The sequence below is a fragment of the Ambystoma mexicanum genome, chromosome 14, assembly GCF_040938575.1.
Source record: "Ambystoma mexicanum isolate Mex_15411 chromosome 14, UKY_AmexF1_1, whole genome shotgun sequence".
NCBI lineage: Eukaryota > Metazoa > Chordata > Amphibia > Caudata > Ambystomatidae > Ambystoma > Ambystoma mexicanum.
This window is the reverse complement of record NC_090940.1, coordinates 419,241,546-419,260,599: the sequence shown is the minus strand read 5'-3', so window position 1 is coordinate 419,260,599 and position 19,054 is coordinate 419,241,546. Positions and strand designations below refer to the sequence as shown.

Below are 19,054 nucleotides of genomic sequence, written 5' to 3'. Positions count from 1 at the left end.
AGGCAATGAAACGTATCCACTGCTGGCACTACGCCCTGAAAACGCTAGCAAAGATGTACCCTGAGACAAATTTGAGATGTTTGAAGTGTAGCCAACCGCAAAGCACATACTACTACCACATGTGGTGAGAATGCCTCTGTATCCAACAGTATTGGCATAGCTGTAGGGGATCGATGGGAGGCAAGTCATCCTTAAAGTTATTCCTTGGAGTAGAGGGAGAATAACGAAGGGGAAGGGGAGGGGTCACATACCCTACTGGTGGCCGCAAGAAGTTGTATAGCACAAGGCTTGGAAGAGCAGCGCGGCCCCCACGGAAAAGGAATGGGTGGCAAAAGCCTGTGCCATATGACATGGAGCGTTTGATGAATATGTTAGACGAGACAAAGACGAGCATTGGAGCGGCCTGGTTTTTGTTTTTTGAGAAATATGGTCACTAAATCTCTGAGGGAATTGCAAGGGCGAACTGTTTGATAACAAGAACGAGCGAACAACGGATTTAACAGAGGAATCGTGTGAGGGTGGGAAGGGGTTTTGCGAATATAATTTCTTGATTTTATGTACCACTGAAGGTTTGGTAGCTATGTGGCTACATGTTAAACTGTGTTATGTAAAATGCTAATAAAACTAAATTTGGAGAGAAAAAGAAATAAAGGGTTGACTAGCAAGAGCTGAAAGCAGTTCCTGGGTATTCAGTATTACTCAGTAATCGGGGCTCTCCTGGGAACCAGGCGCTGTTAAATAGCGTTCTGCAAATGTAACGCCCATATCAGATGCAAACCATAACTTTGTCAATTATACATGACCCATTATGCATTCAATATCTTGTAGGCATGTCTTGATGTTAATTTATACATATTGCCAAATGGGCAGATTTAATGCGCAAAGATATGATTGTGTAGAATGAGTTGGCTTGGGGAACCACATGTAGCTGTTGGTATAAAGTCTATCTCTTCTCGGCTGTAACACACACACCACACCCCCAATCTGATTACCAGTGTCATAGTTCTTGGTTGAACCCACAGGGGGCGCACAACTCAAGGTATGAGTAGCATCCCTCTACAGCATGATGGCACACTGGTATAATTGAATAATATTAGAACAGCTCACCCTGCACCCATGTGTTTTGGAAACAGTGCAGAACTACCAAGTAGAGTTCACAGATAAATCAGTGTAAATAAGACCCCCAGGAAGATAAGGTTCACAAAGTCCGAATAGGAATTAGTAAGCGTGGTATTGTGGAGATTTCATTAGAAACACAGGGGTATGGCAATCAGTGTCCTGGTAGAAAAATACAAAAGTGGGATGGAGCGAGTCTCAGTGAAGCAGACAAGGTGGGGGGGAGCAAGGTCATGGATAGATTAGAAGACTGGGAGAAGTTTGTAGAATAACCAATTGTGCACGGATAGCCGACTAGCGTCGAGGCAGTAGGGGAGGAGCGTAGTAGATTGCAGAGGGATTAAGTGGAAAAGGGGTCGTCGGAGAGGGACAGGTGGAAACTTAAGCAGTAATTAAGGCAGCCAAAGATCAAGGAGGATATACATTTTGGCAGAGATATGGGTAAGAAAGGAACAAAGCTTTTGGATGTTGAGAAATTCGATTCGGACTACGGTGGCTTTGGAGGTAATTAAGTGTTGGAGCTTAATGAGACTCAATGTTTCCAAACTCTATGGTTGGGTTTGAGGAGGTAAAGGGGAAGAAAATTGGATTGGGAAGGGCAATGAAGGAGTGTTGGGGGCTTGAAGATGTAGGACTTCAGTTTTAGAAGATTAGAGCAGGAGACCGCGAGAACACATCCATTGACAAATAGCAGAGTGTCAGACATCCTGGATGAGTGGAAGGTCTGGAGAAGAAAATGTGCGCATTATTGATCAGAGTTCTTCAGAAATCCTGACCGATGAGCTAAGTTTGCTGGGGGAGGCGTTCAGAGCATGAAAAGCAGACGGCCCAGGATGAAGAATTTCTCGGCACACCTGTGCCAGGAGTGGGTTCCAGAGGTTCCCAGGTTCCAGTAAAAAGAGAGAGAGTGGTTGGAGACTTAGTCGCCCAGGTGAAAGCAGAGTCCTTAATTCTGAAGTTCAGGAAGGTTAGCATAAGGGGACGCTAGTTGACTGTGTTGAAGGCAGTCAATAGGGTCCAGGATAATGAAAATGAAGGACATTTGAGGAGTGGTGAGTAGACAAGAGGAAGCTAGATATGTGGATTAAAACAGTATCAGTGGACTGGTGGTTGGTTTATCTGTACTGAAGTTGGTTGCAGAGATCATGAGTTTCAAGGTAGTTAGTGATTCTGTAGAAGACTTTATGTACCAGGATTTTCTAGCAGTGAACTAGGAGACTAATGGGCAGACAGTTTGGGTCTCAAGAGGGCTTCTTGTTGATTGGTTGTATTATGGCTACATTAAAACATGTGGAAAATGATCCTGTAGAAAAGTGAGGTTGAAAAGGGATAAGGAATAGGAGCAGGTCATTGGTACAAACCTTTTTGCTTTTGATTTTTGGGGGTGTGAAAATTGACCAGAGCGCACACAAGTTTGGATGTCCTGAGAGTGGCTACCATTTCAGACGGTGGGGTGGTCGGAAGAAGATCAAAGGCAAGACGTGGTAGTACAGGTACGAGTGGGATGAGAAGGAAGAGAGAAAATGTTGGATATCCTTTACCAAATTGTTGCGACTTTAGAGGGAGAAGTAGAGGGCAAACACATTAGTTATGATAGAGCAGGGTATAGTTTTGAAGACAGGAATGCCAACATGGCCCGGTGATTAGTTTGTGAGGAAGAGAACGGAGAGAGGAAATGTGGGCGAGGTAGTCAGATTTATCTGGGTCTAAGGATCTCAATTAGGGAATTTTATTTTACGCTGTAACAATTGTGGGGGTACAATATTCTAGCCATCGGGACAGGTGAAGCTGTATGGTGGTTTTGAGCTGGCTAATTCAGTGGTAATACAGGGTTGGGGCAAGGGGTGGTTGGTTCAAAATGTTAGCTCAGGGCAAGGTTGAAGTCTGTGTATGCTTCCTCGAGAGACTGCCTGGGGCGGGCAAAGAGCTACATGGTGCAAGGCTTAACTATTTAGGGACTGTTAAAGTGTATAATGGAGTCCTCAGATAGAGGGAGGGATCTATAGTGAGGTTGGATGAGCCAAGGCAGTAATGGGGAAAAACTATGCCAAGGGAGTTGCCATGAGTGGTTGTTGTGTGGTTGGGTTATTATTTTGTCGCTGTAACTGTTGAGACTATACTTGACATTCTACTGTTAGAAGACAACTGTTTGGTTGTAAATAAAAAGTAGGTTGTGGAATTGATTTGGTAGCAACTCTATTCTGATTTCTCCATTCTTTTATTTTCTCTACATTCCTTACATCTAGTTCTTGTACATGATCTCTGGCTCATGAAGAAGAGAATATGCTTCTCGAAACGCGTTAGCCGCCCTCAATGAACTGAATTTTCTCTGGCTTCTGCGTTTGGAATAAAGAATACTTGTTCTTTACACTTAAAGAATTGATTGCATCATTATCTTTGGTTAAACCTGTTTGTATTTTGAAATTTTCGAATGTGTACTGACAATATAATCTTTTTGAATTGATATTAAGGCGTCTTATTGACGCAGTACAAAGGTGTGCAGGGGACGGGAGGGTTCCAGTTTGGATCCTTTCTTCTTTGTGTACAGCTAGGTTGCCCTGTGCCAGGGCCACTTTTCCTCCCCCACACCCATTAGCTGTTATTACTTTTTTCATTAAGCTTGTAACCTCTGAATCATAAAACCGTGAGTGTGCACCCTCTATCCCTCTTTGTGTGGTTGGGTTAGGGCAGGATTCGGCAACATTTGACTTTCCAGAAGCATTGGACTAAACCTCCCCCTACCCCCAAATCGGCCCAAGCCAGCATAGTGAATGGAAATCGTAGGCCAAACCATCCGACGAGTCAAGGGTTGCATAGCTCTGCATTAAGAGAGCTGCATTCAAGTTGGTGGGCAGAGAAGATATTCTGTGAGGTTAAAGTTGCCCATGAGAGCTATCTTAGGGATTTGTGGAGGTCGTCCGATCAGCAAAGTAATGCCAGATAGTTGATGGATGAGGAGGATGGCAGGGGGTGGGGGGAGTAGGAGTGTCTGGTGAATGGTGAGGAGTGAGGAGGAAGGTCAGATGGGGGGACTGGGGCAGAAGGGTTAGGCCTGTTGATCGTCGGACCTACTAATGCCCCTGTCTTGGTGAAGCTAAAGAAGTGAATAAAGGTGGAAGAGTGCATGTGTCAATCAGCCAGGGTGGCAGTGTTGTGGGGGGGTCAAGAATAGGTTTCTTACCTGTAATTCCTGTTCGTCAGCATTGGTATCTTTCATAGATTCACATGTTTGAATATTCCCCTCCCTCAGGCAGGGAATCCTCTAATAGTAAAGCAGTTTACATTTACATTTTAAAACTGCAGTCACTTTAGTGCTCTTAGTCATTTTGGTTCATATTGCCCCAGAGCCAGTTGACTGGTCTCACTTAGCTCCACCACCAGAGGCTATCTTCGGATTTTTGCAAGCGCATGTGAACGTGTCCGTATGAGCCAAGAAGAGCCATAATTGGGGTATGCGGGAGGGTCTCGTGTGAATCTATGAAAGATACCAATGATGGAAAACAGACGTTAAAGGAAAAACTTATTCCTTCTCCAGCATTGGATGTTTCACAGATTTGATGCTGTTTGAATAGACTACCAAGAAGTACACACACAATACAAACAATGGGCAGAGGTAAAGCTCACTTGAAGGAAACACTCGCCTCACCCATACAGATTGCTTAGCATTGTCTGATCCTGAACTCCTCAGTGAAATCCCTGTCGACGCAGTAAAAGCTTGTGAAGGTATGCACCGATCTCCATGTTGCAGCCCTACAAATGTCCAGTAGGGCAACACTGGAGAAGAACGCTATGATAGCAGCCACAGCACTTGTTGAATGGTCCAGGAAGAGGCCTGTTAGCCGTCTGACAACAGTATGAAATGCAGGAGAACAGCCACTGTGCAATGGATGACATCAAAAGAGCGTTGCCCATGCCAGACGGACCAAAAGCCACAAACAGCTGAGAAGAATTACAGAAGCCTTTAGTGCGAGAAACTTAGAATTTCAGGGCTCACACCACAACCAAGGAGCGCAAGAAGTATTCTGCAGGAGCACCAAAAAAAGATTGGCAATACTACAGGTTTGTTTAGGTTAAACAAAGACGGAATCTTCGGCAAAGGTTAGACAAGTAGGGCGCCTTGCACGGAGAGCCTGGCTTTCCCCCCACATGCCTTGCAGAGGTGTTGGCAACCAGCAGAGCAGTCTTCCAAGACAAGAGCTGAGAGGCCTTATGTATAGGCTTGAGTGGAGATCCCATGAGTTTGTCAGAGACCACAGTGAACTCCCACGCTGTAGCAGGCGCTTTGACAGGACGGAAATTATGATGTGGCATTTATAACACGCCTGTACACAAGTGTTGCTAGGCTCAAAAGGGTGGAAAAGTCCTATAAGAAATTCCTTGATGAGCCTGTGGAGCCACAGAGAAGGCATCGCAGGGGAACGCTTAAACCTGGAGATGGCAGCCAGGTGTACCTTGAAGGAAGAATGAGCCAGACCGGCCCATGCCAAAGACAAAAGGTAGAGCAAGATCTCCCGAGTTTGCACATGGAAGGGGTTTAGGCCATGACTAGAAGACCAGGTGGAGAAACACTTCACCTGCTCTTGTAGCTGGAAACGTGGAGGATGCCCGGTTTTTGCCAGAACTTCAACAGTCCGGTGGCATAGGTATTCTTTCAAACTCTAAGAAAGCAGGAGCCATGCCATCAGATTGGGGAAGGCTGGGTCGTGGTATACCACTGTTCCTTGGTCCCTGGACAGAAGGTTGGCAAGTGGTGGTAGCTTTATGGGAGATGCCGATGAGAGGCTGAGGAGATCTAAAAACCAGTATTGCCTTGGCCAAACTGGGGCCACCAAGATCAGTTTGCACTGATGCCGTCTGGATGCGTCGATCACTTGAGAAAGAGGAATTGGAGGAAGCGCATACAGGAACAAACATTCCCACAGGAATGTAAAGCTGTCCTCCATTTACCTACGTGATGGAATCTGCTGGCAGAGCCACACATTTCTTGTTCTCTCTGGTTATGAAGAGGTTGACATCTGGAAATTCCCTTCCTGCAGTTGTTAGAAAATGCCGGAAGGTGACCGTCTTGAAGGTTTGAGTCTGCAGGAATTTGTTGAGGTTGCACAGATCGAGAATGGGTCTCCAGCCCCCTGTGGAAGATTCAACAAACTTGTTCGTTTAGATGTTTCCACTCCTGGCAGGACTGCAATTCTCCGCTGGGGGAGCCCATCACTAGTCTGTGAATCCATGGCAGATGGAAAGGGTTGAGGAAGGGATTGTGGGCCAGGGGTCAAGTCCACATTGCCTGAGCTTCCGTCGACAGAATAGATCACTGGGCTCAGTCAAACATTGTGGTCATGTTCACAGTAAACACCCGGACCAGCCAGCTTTGCAGTTGTAGGACATAAGGCCCAGAACACTGCACGCAATTCCAGGACGTTGATGTGCAACATCTCTTCCGGAGGCCAAAAATCCCTGGCATGGACTCCCAGCCCTCCATGGACGTGTCTGTTGAGACCATGACCCGATGGTCAGGCAGACAAAAGGGTGCTCGTGGGTGAGATTGGAGTGGAGTATCCACCAGCGAAGAGCCTAACGAAAGGGGCACATCCAGAGACTACTGTTTTCCCATGCGCCAGAGACTTGTTTCCATCACGCATTGGGGGGACTCCTGCAGTGGGCTCAAATGGAGCCTAAAGTGCTAGATCATAGGAATGGAGGACATTATCCCCAGCAGGGACATCAAGGTGCAGATGGACACCGGCATCTTATGTGAAAGCAGTGCATTTTCGCAAGGATGCTCTTGACTCTGTCCTCTGACGGAGTAGCGACACAAGACAGTAGTTCTACCCATGCTCCTAGGAACATAGCGTGTTGCAAAGGGGTCATGCAGCATTTCACATAGTTGATACTGGACACCAGCGATGTCCAGTAACTGATCATGGTCTCTGTATGTGGGAGTGACTGCCCGACCTAGCAAATCGTTGAGGTATGGGTAAACTTGGGCCCCTTGGCAAAAAGCGTTGGCCGATGGGCAATGCTTTGAATTGCAAGTGCTGCCCTGTTGCAGTGAACATCAAGAACGTTTGGTGTCGCAGATGCATAGGGACGTGAAAGTACCCATTCTCCAGATCGAAGGATGCATGGAAATCCTGCTTCCTCCAGTTTTTAGAATATGCTGGAGGGTGACCATCTTGAAGGTTTGAGCCTGTAGGAATTTGTTGAGGTGGTGCAGATCGAGAATGGTTCTCCGTCCCAAGATTCTTTCTTGACGAGAAAGTATCTAGAGTAATAGCCCTTGGCTTTGTTGTAGCGAGGTGGGAGTGCACTCGATCGCCTCCTTGGCGAGGAGGGCTTGAACATCTCAGAAGTAACAGCAAGTGCTTCTTGACTTTTGACTAGAGAGGAATGGAGGGCAGGCGACTGAATTCCAGAGAATGTCCTTGCTGGATTAGTGATAACACCCATTCGTCCGTGATGATGGAACGCCAATGTTCGACAAACTTTGAGAGATGCCCCGCCACTGGGGTCTGAAAGTACAGGGGCATCTGGGCCTGGTCAAGTCTGCTTGGTGAATCGGTCCCTAGTGTGCGAGGGGCAGCAATGGTGCGTATTTCCCCTGTAGGCCAGGGTCTTCTCTTGTAGCTATCCATTGGAGCGTAGGTGTTAGAACGGTAGGGCTGGGACCATAGGAAGTCCTGTAGTCGCAGGATGTCCTTGGAAAACCGGTTTTTCTGGTCTGAAAGGATTGATGCTGTTGCTGCAGTGTGCCTCGGGAACAGGCGGTGTCGTGTCTGCTTTGCTGGTTTGAAGTGTATCATCCACCTTCTTGCCGAACAGGTCCTCTGTCGAAGGTCATGTCTACCCCCTTTAATTGAACTTACGAATGGAAATTGGTGGCCTTTGGCCCCGCATTACCCATCTGTCTGAATCGAGAATCCGCCAAATTCACTGGCACAGAAATTGCATGGTTCGAAGTGGCCTCCCCCTCGTGAAGTATCGGATTTTAGGGTTTTAAAAGTGAACAGTATATATGATCAGCCAGAGGGGGTCGGTTTCAATGTCCGGCAAAAGACTACTTTAACGGACAATATTTTACCCTAATACAGAGGGACTGATCACTTTGCGTGCATATGTGTAAAGTTGTTTAGGAGAGACTGACGAATAAACTGTGGATCTCAGAAGGGGTACACACCGTGGTTAATTGTGTACCAATCACCCCGCAAGGCTGTAGCAAACTACACCATTGCAAGATGGGTTGGAGAGGTCCCAAGTAAAGTGGCCATTAACATGTCTGTACATGGTGCCCAGTCAGCCAGGGGGTCTGTAGCATCAAAGGTTTGTGCTTTGAGGGGTGTGTCTTCAAGAAATTCTGACATCCACAGATTGGTGAGGGGAATCCATTTTCGGATAGCTCTTTATTGAAGCGTATTGAAACGTTTGAAGAATCTGATTGTAAGGCTTAGAACTTGCACCCAGGCTCTGTCCTGTCACACAATGCGGATTGTCCACAATATGGGAAGAGAATTGTGACTTTATAAAAGAAACAAGCGACTGTTATCCCGTCCAGAGATTCCATCATGGTTCTTTGAGATTTGTTGCAGCAGGACAGTAAAATAACATAAGGGGAGAATAAACATACACACAATGGACCCAAGAGGAAACTTGGCTGGTGTGTTCAAGAAAACTGGGCAGATGGAGAGAGAATGAGAATGTCGGCTGAAGTCCCACGACTGAAGGGTTTAGCTCTAATCTAACGTTGATTTATTGCTGCTTTGAGCAGAATAAAATAAGCATTAGTCTCAATGCCTTTTTATAAAATCATGTTTTTCTTCCATAGTACTGTGGAAAAACAGCATTTTACATCTCCAAAAGGAGGGTGCCCTTGATTTCTTTTTTTCTTTTTCTCCCCTGCCCCCCACCTGCCGGTTTGTTTGACAGTTATGTGGGATATCCTACAGCCATTATTCTTTGGGTGTGTCCCCAATAAGTAAGACCTATTTATTGCAAAAAGCTTTCATGTATCTTTGCCTGAAACCTAGCGGTCTAACACAGCCTTCCTTCCTCCCATTAGTGTCTCTGCTTGTATTTTAGTCCCATTTATTGATAATAGGGAGGATCCTGTACTTGTCACTGATGCAGATGATTTTATCCTACACTGAGTCTTTGGCTCTCTCCTTGTACTTATTTATGGTCACCCTTTTACTCATCTCATTATCAGTTTTAGCTATGCAATCGATTTGCCATTCAAGAACAACCTGTTCGGTGTGCGCTAACACATTGGCAGCATGTTGTCGTTTTTGGTTTCAAAAGCTTTTAAGAGCACGCTTTTGTCTCCCACTCCTGGGCAGTAGCAGTTCTGTACATGGGTAGCATGAGAGCTTAAGATCAGCCTCCGTATAAAGGTAACTTTATTTGTCACGTAAATAGATTAGAACTATCATTTGGATTTTTATAAACTAAACAAAAAAATGGGATTCAATGTGGAGGACTGATCAAAGAAAACCTTTTTCCATACTTTTAGTCATCTCAGTACAGTATGTTGGGGCATTTGATGCTGCACTCGAGCTACAATGGCCACAACCTGTTGGCATGAACACTGTTTCCTTTACTTGTGCCTGTTCCTATTCATTGGAATTGCAATAAACAGTACAGGTAACAATGGTCTTGAATTTGAGGTTATCCCAACTCGAACTATCTTCATTCTAATTACAGTGAAGACTGCTGTGAGTTAAGCCTTGCAAAGAAATGCCAATTTTTCTTGTTGTTACTGTCATTCAATGTATTAAAATGTATTTGGAGTTATGAAGTGCTTCTGCCCAAGCACTATACATAAATTAAAAAAAGGAAAAAATGACATGCACAGATTAAAGACAATCAACATAAAGTAACAATCCTAAAGGTTAGAAGTGTAGAGATTAGTATTTAGGGTAGAGTGAAGAGAGGAAATACATCAAGCAGAATGCAGAGAATAGGGATTAGAATGCCACAGTTTAGGAGCAAGTAGGGGATGGGTAGAAAGCAGGACTGGACACTGGGGGCAACTAGTGAGATGAAAAGGCAGGAGCATGATTGAGGAGACTAATAGTGAAGTTGAAAATAGAATTCAAAGTAAAGAGAGCATGAGACAGAGCTAAAGACCAAGGAGCAATAGTACAGCCCATAAAGGTTTTGAGTAACAATGAGACTTAGCGAAGAGTGGGAGGAGGGCGAACCCTTCAGAAGTATTATGAAGTTTAGAACGTCAGTAATGAGCAACAGCTGAGATGTTAAGAGAGCGAGGGGTCAGAAATGACACCTTAAGTACAAGCTGAGGATGATCAGAGTCGGGAGGAACGTTCTAGAAGGATGGCGACTGCCATGGGGAAACCAGGATCTCAGTCTTGGAAGAATTTAGATGTGAAAAAATGTGAGCACACAGGACTTCTTAGAAGACCAAGACACAGGTTTGCAATTAGTCTGTGTAGGAAAGCAGTCTAGACCAAAGGCTGGAACAATAGGTTATATGAACACTATAAAGCATACATGAGCAAGCAGTCCAAGGACGTTGTCAAAATGTAGAGGAAGAGTGAAGGAATGAACAGCAACCGAGGACACGGAGTAAAAGCGATCAGAGTTGTGGGAAGGGGGGGGGAAGGAAGCCAAGCAAGCCGTGCCAGAGATACCAACTGGAAAGGGACATCAATGCATATGCTCTTAACATCCAGCATTTGTACCTGCACTTGACAAATCAAGTACAGATGCTTTCAGATGGTGAGCTCAAAAACACCCCAGGAATGTCTCTGTAAAAGCATCTGTGCTTTCAAAAAAGACCTGCTTTTTCCACAAAACACATGGGATGGAGATTCTAATAATGCACTATTTAAACATTGTCTAGACCATCTGTATAGTTTTAAGACGCGCATCGCCTTAACATTCCTTAATGCCACATTAAAGCAATTTTTTAAAAAGCAGAACCAATGACTCAAACATTTTCGACATTCATTTACATTAATTCATTAGTTTATTCAGATATAAAAACATCCATCAAACATATACAAAGCATAGCATAAAGGAAATATCATTCAAATGCAAAATGTGGGTAAGTTAATCACCAAAACGAATTCACTAATTCTCAAAAGAAACATTAAGTCCATGTATTTTAAGAACAAAAAATACAGCATCCTGTGCCCTTAAAAAAACTATTCTTCGAACGGATTGTGTCCTCCCACGTATTCCTCATCTTGTGATAATTCGTTATCGCTAGCTTCACTGCTTCTGAAATCCTTTTTTCAGCATAGGGAGCTGTGCTCGTGGCGTTGATTGTTCCTCAACGCGCTCCGTGTCGACGTCACTGTTGGTATAAGTAGCTCGAGCCGTGCCTGTTCCGATTGCTTCGCTCTCGTGAAAGGCGCGCTTCGAGATTTTCTGTCAGAAAAAGTCTTCATCAACCGCTTCAACACCCAAAACTGGATTTAAGAAGTGTATCGACTGCGGGTCGAAGATGTCTATCACCGATCCTCACCGTATCTGTCTTTGGTGTCTGGGTTCAGATCATCGAACCAGCGACCGTGGCTACTGTTCGTCGATGATGGAAAAGGCCCTCCGTGAGAGGAAAAGTAAGTTAGCAGTGGAGCGGGAGGCGTCAAAGGCCACTTCGAAGGCCTTGTCTAAAAAGCATAAGAAATCGTCCGATTCAAAGGAATCGGAACGTCATAAAAAATATTCGAAGAGATCCCGAACTCGTAGTAGATCGAGACGATCTTCTTCGTCTTCTAAAAAAAACTAAAAATGAGACAATAGATCTCCATCGTCATCATCCGATACATCGACTGAATTGGTTCAATGTCCAACAAGGTCGGATTACCCAGAAGAAAAATGATGGATGCAGGTCTTTGAGAATGCGGCCTCGACCCCCCTCAAAGAAACCTCAGAAAAGCCAGACCACGGGACGACACAGGGAAGTCAGGAAATACGGCGGTAAAACCCAGTAGTATCCATAAAATTCGAGTTGACAAATCGAGAGATGCTAGAGGATCGAGTGTTTCTCCGATCCCTCATAAAAGGCAGAAGTTGTCGAAGTAGAGTGCAACTTCGTCGACGCCATCAGCGCTGACAGCTTCGACAACGAAGCCTATACTATCGTCGACACCCTTATCGAATACTTATTCGAGTGCGTCGAAGGTTCCTTCGAAGAAAACACCAATTCCTTCGACTAAAAATCAGGAGGAAGAGAGAAGGTTTACACCTTTACCCAAGTCAGATTTTTTTTAGGTCCATGTCTTCAATTTTTGAAGAATCTGGCTTGGAGGATGAAGATGTCACACTTTTGGAGTAAAATATGGCACTAGACAAGTTCCAGAGGAACTTATAAACCCTGAAACTAAAATGAGAGACCTATGCTAAACTCTACATTCTGCTAGTGGTGTTGACACATCACCTGATTTGGAGTTTGCTGCACCTGATCCTGCAGAACATGCAGACTCAGGGTACAGGAATTTGATGAACAGGGTGATAGAATATCTGGGTTGGGGAAGAGCCTCACCTACTTTTGAGCAAGATGATATGACTGACCTAATAGTCCGAGGACCCCAGAAAGATCCAGTGCTCCCTTTCCATAGGGCGCTTCAAAGGACCGTTGAAAGGAACTGGGAAAAAACATAACATTGCTGCAGTAGACAGCAATCTTCCAAAGAAGTACAGAACTTCTACTTCTGATCCAGAATATCTGAATAGACACCCTACTCCAGAAAGTCTGGTTATTCAGGCCAACCATACCTCCGGATAGGGAGGATAAGAAGGTTGATGCTTGGGCTCGTAAAGTTTTTACTTCAGGTTGCATGGTCTTGAAATCAACCAATGTCAACTGTACCCTGGCTAGGTTCACACATACCCTGTAGGAATGCGTTTCGGCGCAGCTGAACATATTCCAGAAGGCGAGGAAAGGGAAGGCTTCCTGAATATAGTCAAAGACAGGAAGGAGGCAATGGGGGAACGTCTCCAGTCTGAACTGGATACTACTGATAGTATTAGCAGATCCATGGCATCAAGCACAGTGCTACTCAGATTTGCGTGGTTGAGAAAGTCGGGGTTTGCACCAGATGTGCAGACCAGACTTCTCAACATGCCCTTTGATGGCTCGAGGCTGTTTGGTAGTAAGGCTGATGAGGGCCTAGAAAAACTACAGACCTCAAAAGCGGCAGCTAAATCCCTTAGTGCCTCCCTGTGACACACTCAGAAACCCTATTCGGGCTCATTTTCCTGGAGGGATCGCCCTTTTCGATACTACTCTTCTGTTGGTAGAGGAAGAGGACAGGCTTTTCAAAGGGGCAAAAGGAATGTCACTCGTGGTGGACGAGCAAAGACTACAAAGCCATCTTCATGGACCGGCATCTATGCCCTCAGCCACTCCTGCAGCCGCCTCCAAATCACTCTGAGGTCTTATACAAAACACCAGTGGGAGATAGTATCTCTCAGCATCTGAAAGAATGGCGGGGCATTACTTCAGATGCTTGGGCACTGGAAACAGAAGTTCAAGAAGTTCCTCAGGAAGGACAAGTTCAAGGTGGTAACCCTTTCTCAGATCCTTCAGGCTCTCCAACTCCAAGACTGGTTGGTATCATTGGACCTTCAGGATGATTATTTTCATGTGCCAATCCATTCCAAGCACTGAAAATACCTGACGTTCGCAGTTGGCGGGTCTCACTTTCAGTTTCGAGTTCTGCCTTTTTGGAATGACATCCGCTCCGAGGGTTTTCACCAAGCTGATGGCGGTAGTGGCAGCGAGTCTCAGGAGAGGGGGGATTCATGTCTACCCCTACCTGGACGAATGGTTGATCAGAGCACGTTCTGAAGAACAAGCTCAGGAACATCTGTTGATCACCTGCCACTTCCTCCACAACCTGGGCTTCTCCCTCAATTTCATGAAGTCCCACATGATACCATCCCAACAGCTCCCGTTTATCAGAGCAATCTTGGACACTTCCTCGGGCAAGGTCTCGCTGCCCGAGGTGAGAGCTCTCCACATCCAGCAGATGGTAACAAAATTCCAGAAAGCCCAGCATCTGCCGGCCTTTGATTTTCTGAGGTTGCTCGGCCTCATGGCATCCTGCATTTTTCTGGTGCCAGAGGCCAGACTGAGAATGAGATCCCTCCAATGGGCCCTCAGAACTCAGTGGTCCCAATTCTCGAGGAATATGTCAGATCTTTTGCAAGTCCCGAGCGCAGTTGCTCAGGATCTATTATGGTGGGCTTGCAATGACAACATCCTCAAGGGAGAATCTCTTTGTCAACCATGGCCGGAGATAACAGTAGTAACGGATGCCTCACTCGCGGGGTGGGGAGCTCACACCAGCGATCTGACAATCAGCGGACGTTGGTCTCCATCGGAGTCCAAACTACACATCAACCTGTTGGAGCTGAGGGCAATCAGACTAGCGCTGAAGGCCTTCCTGCCCTCAGTACAGGGAAAGAATGTCCTGATAATGACTGACAACACAATGGCCATGTACTACCTCAACAAAAGAGGAGGCGTAGGATCACTACCTCTGTGCAGAGAGGTGATGCAGCTCTGGTTCTGGGCAATACGAGAAGGAATCTCTCTATCGGCAGTTCACCTAGCCGAAGAGCAGAACACGGCGGCAGACGCTCTGAGCAGGCAGAGCACAGTCTCCCACGAGTGGGAGTTAGCTCAGGAAGTCCTTCTAGAGATATTCGCCCTTTGGGGAACCCCTCAGGTGGATCTGTTCACAAACCACGGTAAACCAGAAGTGCGATCAGTATTGCTCAAGGGAATTTCCCCCGAGAGGAGCTCTAGGAGACATGTTTGTGGTGGATTGGGATTTTCCCCTGCTGTACGCGTTTCCTCCAGTCCCCGTGATTCCTCAAGTAATCAGGAGGTTGAGAAAGTTCAGGAAAACCATGATCCTAATTGCCCCGGACTGGGCCAGGAGGACGTGGTACCCGGACCTTCTGGACATGTCCCTCTGCCCTCCAGTATGTCTTCCACAAAGAGAGGATCTTCTCACGCAAGAGGAAGGTCGGGTTCTCCATCGAGAGGTCAAGACACTCAACCTACATGCATGGTTTCTGAGAGGTTGAGATACAAGGATTGGGATCTTCCGGATGACGTTATGGAGATTTTGCTTTCGGCCAGAAGGCCAGCAACAAAATCCTTGTACCGGTGTCGTTGAAAAAAGTTCAGCAACTGGTGCAAAGATATGGATGTGGACCCTTTTCAATCTGGCACCCCAATGGTGCTTTCTTTCCTGTTACATCTAGCCAATCTGGAACAATCAAAGGATATCTTGCTGCGCTGTCCATTTTTAAGCGCTCATCGGAAGAGGTTTCTTACTTTAAAATTCCATTAATCATACAGTTCCTGAAAGGACTTACCAATGTATATCCACCAATACCGTTTCATGTTCCAACTTGGGATTTAAACTTGGTTCTTAAATTCCTAACTTGTATACCATTTGAGCCTCTGCACTCCTGTCCATTGATGATTTTAACACTAAAAACTGTCCTTGTGGCATTAACATCAGCCCGCAGGGTTAGTGAACTACAGGCTCTCTCATGTAAACCTCCTTATACCATCTTTTACAAGGATAAGGTAGTTCTTAAGGTTAAACCATCTTTCTTACCGAAAGTAGTTTCCGACTTCCATTTGTCACAGAAAATTAATTTACCAACATTCTATCCTCCTCATTTGGGAAAAGAAGAGGAGAGATTACATAGACTGGACCCTAAGAGGGCCCTCAGCTTTTACATTTCAAGAATGACAAAATTACGTCAAGATGACCAACTCTTTGCGGGTTACACAGGTCGTAAAATGGGGTTAACGGTGACAAAACAAACTATATCCCGCTGGATCATTCTAGCTATATTGGAATGCTACAGATTAGCAGGAAAAGACCCACTGGATGGGCTACGTGCTCACTCCACTAGGGGAATGGCTACTTCTGCGTCTTTGAAAAGGGGAGTCCCTACAAAAGACATTTGCTTGACTGCAACATGGGCATCAATGCATACCTTTATCAAGCATTACTGCTCAGATGCCTCCACCTCCAATGAGGGGTTATTTGTTAGAGCGGTACTTCACTCCGTTCATGAAAACAAAAACAAGCACTCCCACCTCCAAATTTATCACTGCTATGGGAGTCTATCACAAGATGAGGAATACGTTGGGAGGACACAATCCGTTCGAAGAACAAGTTACTTACCAACTGTAACGTTCTTTCGACTGGATGTTCCTCCAACGTATTCCTCATCGACCCTCCCAGCCTACCCCGCAGTACAATTTTTTACGTTTTCTTGCACTTTCTTCTCACAATGGGCCTATCAGTCACAGCATACACCTGGATGTTCCACGAGTATTTCTTTGAAAAAACAGAACTGAAGCCAACGGGCGCGGCTCGAGCTACTTATACCAACAGTGACGTCGACACGGAACGGAGCCCGTCGAGGGACAATAGACGCCACAACCTCAAGCACAGCGCCCTCTGCCGAAAACATTTTTTCTGAAGCAGCGAAGCTGGCGATAACGAATTATCACAAGATGAGGAATACGTGGGGGGGGGGGCATCCAGTCGAAAGAACGTTACAGTTGGTAAGTAACTTGTTCTTCTTTACATGTCATCCTTCAAGTAGGACAAAAAGGCCCATGCTGTCAATTCGGTTCCCATCATCAAAAGGAGCATCAAAGCAGTTCTATAATGGCGAATAGCCATGTATTTTATAACCTGCAACATTGTTTGTTTCCTTATATCCCCATAGCCTGAGCAAAAAAATATAAAGTGACTTGGATCCTCTTTAGGAGCACCACACACTGGGCAGCTGGGGTCATCTGGATAGTTTTAAGAAGCGCATTTGCTTGACGTTCCTTAATGCCACATTAAAGCAATTTATAAAATCAGAACCAATGACTCAAACATTTTCTACATTCATTTGCAATACTTGGATGGTTGATTAGCCTCTTGATTTTGGGACTACCGCATGATAATATGATAGTAACAATTGGTTCTTTTCATTACGTTTCGATGTTTGGTTAAGATATGAATAACTCCGACTAGTAGTTCAAATTGGTTTTGCATCTGGGGAAATGTCCAGCATCAGTGTGGTTCTTATTGGAACCCTAAATTGTCTTTTTTTTAAAATCCATATTTTCCTATGATTTGTCAAGTCAATTTAGTAAACCCCACAGTTGAATATTGGGCCTAAGGGCTATCTTACGTTAATGGGTGGTACATAACACTCATTATGGAACCTCTGGTATACTGGCTGGAGGCTCCTGCTGGCTCCAAAAAGATTATCCTTGGACTCAGACCGACTGTGAACAGGGTGCTGTGGGGGGGGGGCTGCCATGTTCCAGTGGTGCCCTCCCTATCAAATTACTTAGACCAGCTTTTATTCTTTCAAAATCGTGTTTCATCATTTTGTTTAGGGGGACTGTAGTCCCTGCAAACCACAGATTACAAGGAAAGGCTTCCTTGGTCACTGCTACCATGCTGATGTGGGGTCAGAGGTTCTCCCTGGAGTGACAGCCCTTCCGGCAAGCATAGGCATTTCTGCCAGCGGTTTAAGGGGCAGCTGGGTGGAAATGGCCTGGTGAGAAGTAATCTGCTCTGGTTTTTTGCCCCCCATTGGCAGAGTTGGGTTACTAATTCCCCTGTGCCAAGGCTTTTCCATTTTACTACATAATAAGGCCAACAATTGATTTCTAAGTGTTGCTGTGAATAGTTTGCCTTACCTATTTTTACAGTAAGCATTATCCTAATGTTATATTGTTTGTTTTTCAGAATGATATATGTATTAGTGAGCTCCTAAGCAGCCATCAAACTCTCCTACAAGTCCGGTTCCAATTAACTGCATGCAGAAGCCACAAATGAAAAGCAGAAGAAGAGTGTCTTGGAAGCTGCAGATCACCTCAAACAAGGAAGTGATGGCACCATTATTTTGAACGCTTCTATGTTTGTTGCTGGTGGAAAGACTTTTCAGACTTTTTTTGCTGAAAACCATGAAGTCAAATATAAAATTATCGATTATTTCTCATATACCTTCAGGATCTTACGTTTGAGTTGCTTGCAGTTTGGAACAGCCTTCCTTTACTTGAACTCGTTGTGTCCTAGAACTTCTGTTTACATAAACTTCAGATGGCTGTTTCACAATCCGTGTCTGTAAATTATCTGGCTATTTGGTATGCCCATTAAGGACATAACCTGGGATGAACATTGCAAACATATGTTAATACTTTTTTGTAAAATTGAGTATAATCTGCCTTGAATATGCATTTATCTAATTTCATGTCCATTCTATCATGCCCTATAATGTGTGGCTTTCTTTCTCAAGCATAAATGTCATATACAGTGTATACAAATATGTTGTCTACCTATGAGCTGGAGGCAATCAGAACATTTTAATTTTTTTTAAACTGATCTAACATTGGTATTAAATTGGTCCTTGTATTTTTCATATGAAGTCAGATTAAAGACTGACTTCTGAATTTGCTTTAAAGTGTGCAAGCATATGAAAGTTTCAAATGACCAGATTGTACAACTATCATGCTGTTCCTTACTGCAAAACAATAAAAGATTTTCAATACTCAAGTCAATTTTCCATATGTAATTTGTGTAGCTTGTTTTATCACAAGTGCTAATGCTTTTGTGTTCCATATCTAATTAAAATGAGGAGTTGCATAAAAGGAGCATCCAATAAATACGTGAAAAACAAGGATGTGTACATTATGCCATGTATCCTAATGTTCCATGTGATTGCCCTCCTTGCAGTCTGTTTCAAAAGTGCATTCTCCAATAATCCAAGTCAGAATTTGCCCTACATATTTAAATAAAGATGCCAGACATAAAAAGCTTGGAAATGCCACCGGCTCTTATCTTTCCCTGGACCACGGCTTGACCTTTATCACCAGTATTTAATCCCTGCCACTGAAAGTTTTATTTATTGGTGATGGCAACCTGTGTCTTTT

The 19,054-nt window shown here is 44.8% G+C and overlaps 1 protein-coding gene across 2 annotated transcripts in view; it reads left to right on the top strand.

The window, feature by feature from the left end:
* Window positions 1-18,677, top strand: part of CNIH1 (cornichon family member 1) — a 236,682-nt gene extending 218,005 nt beyond the window's left edge. For both annotated transcript variants that reach the window (XM_069637592.1, XM_069637591.1), the window contains one exon: window positions 17,871-18,677. In XM_069637592.1, coding sequence (XP_069493693.1) covers window positions 17,871-17,898 — 28 coding nt within the window. In that variant the 3' untranslated portion in view covers window positions 17,899-18,677. The remainder of the gene's footprint in view (window positions 1-17,870) is intronic.
* Window positions 18,678-19,054: the final 377 nt, after the last annotated feature.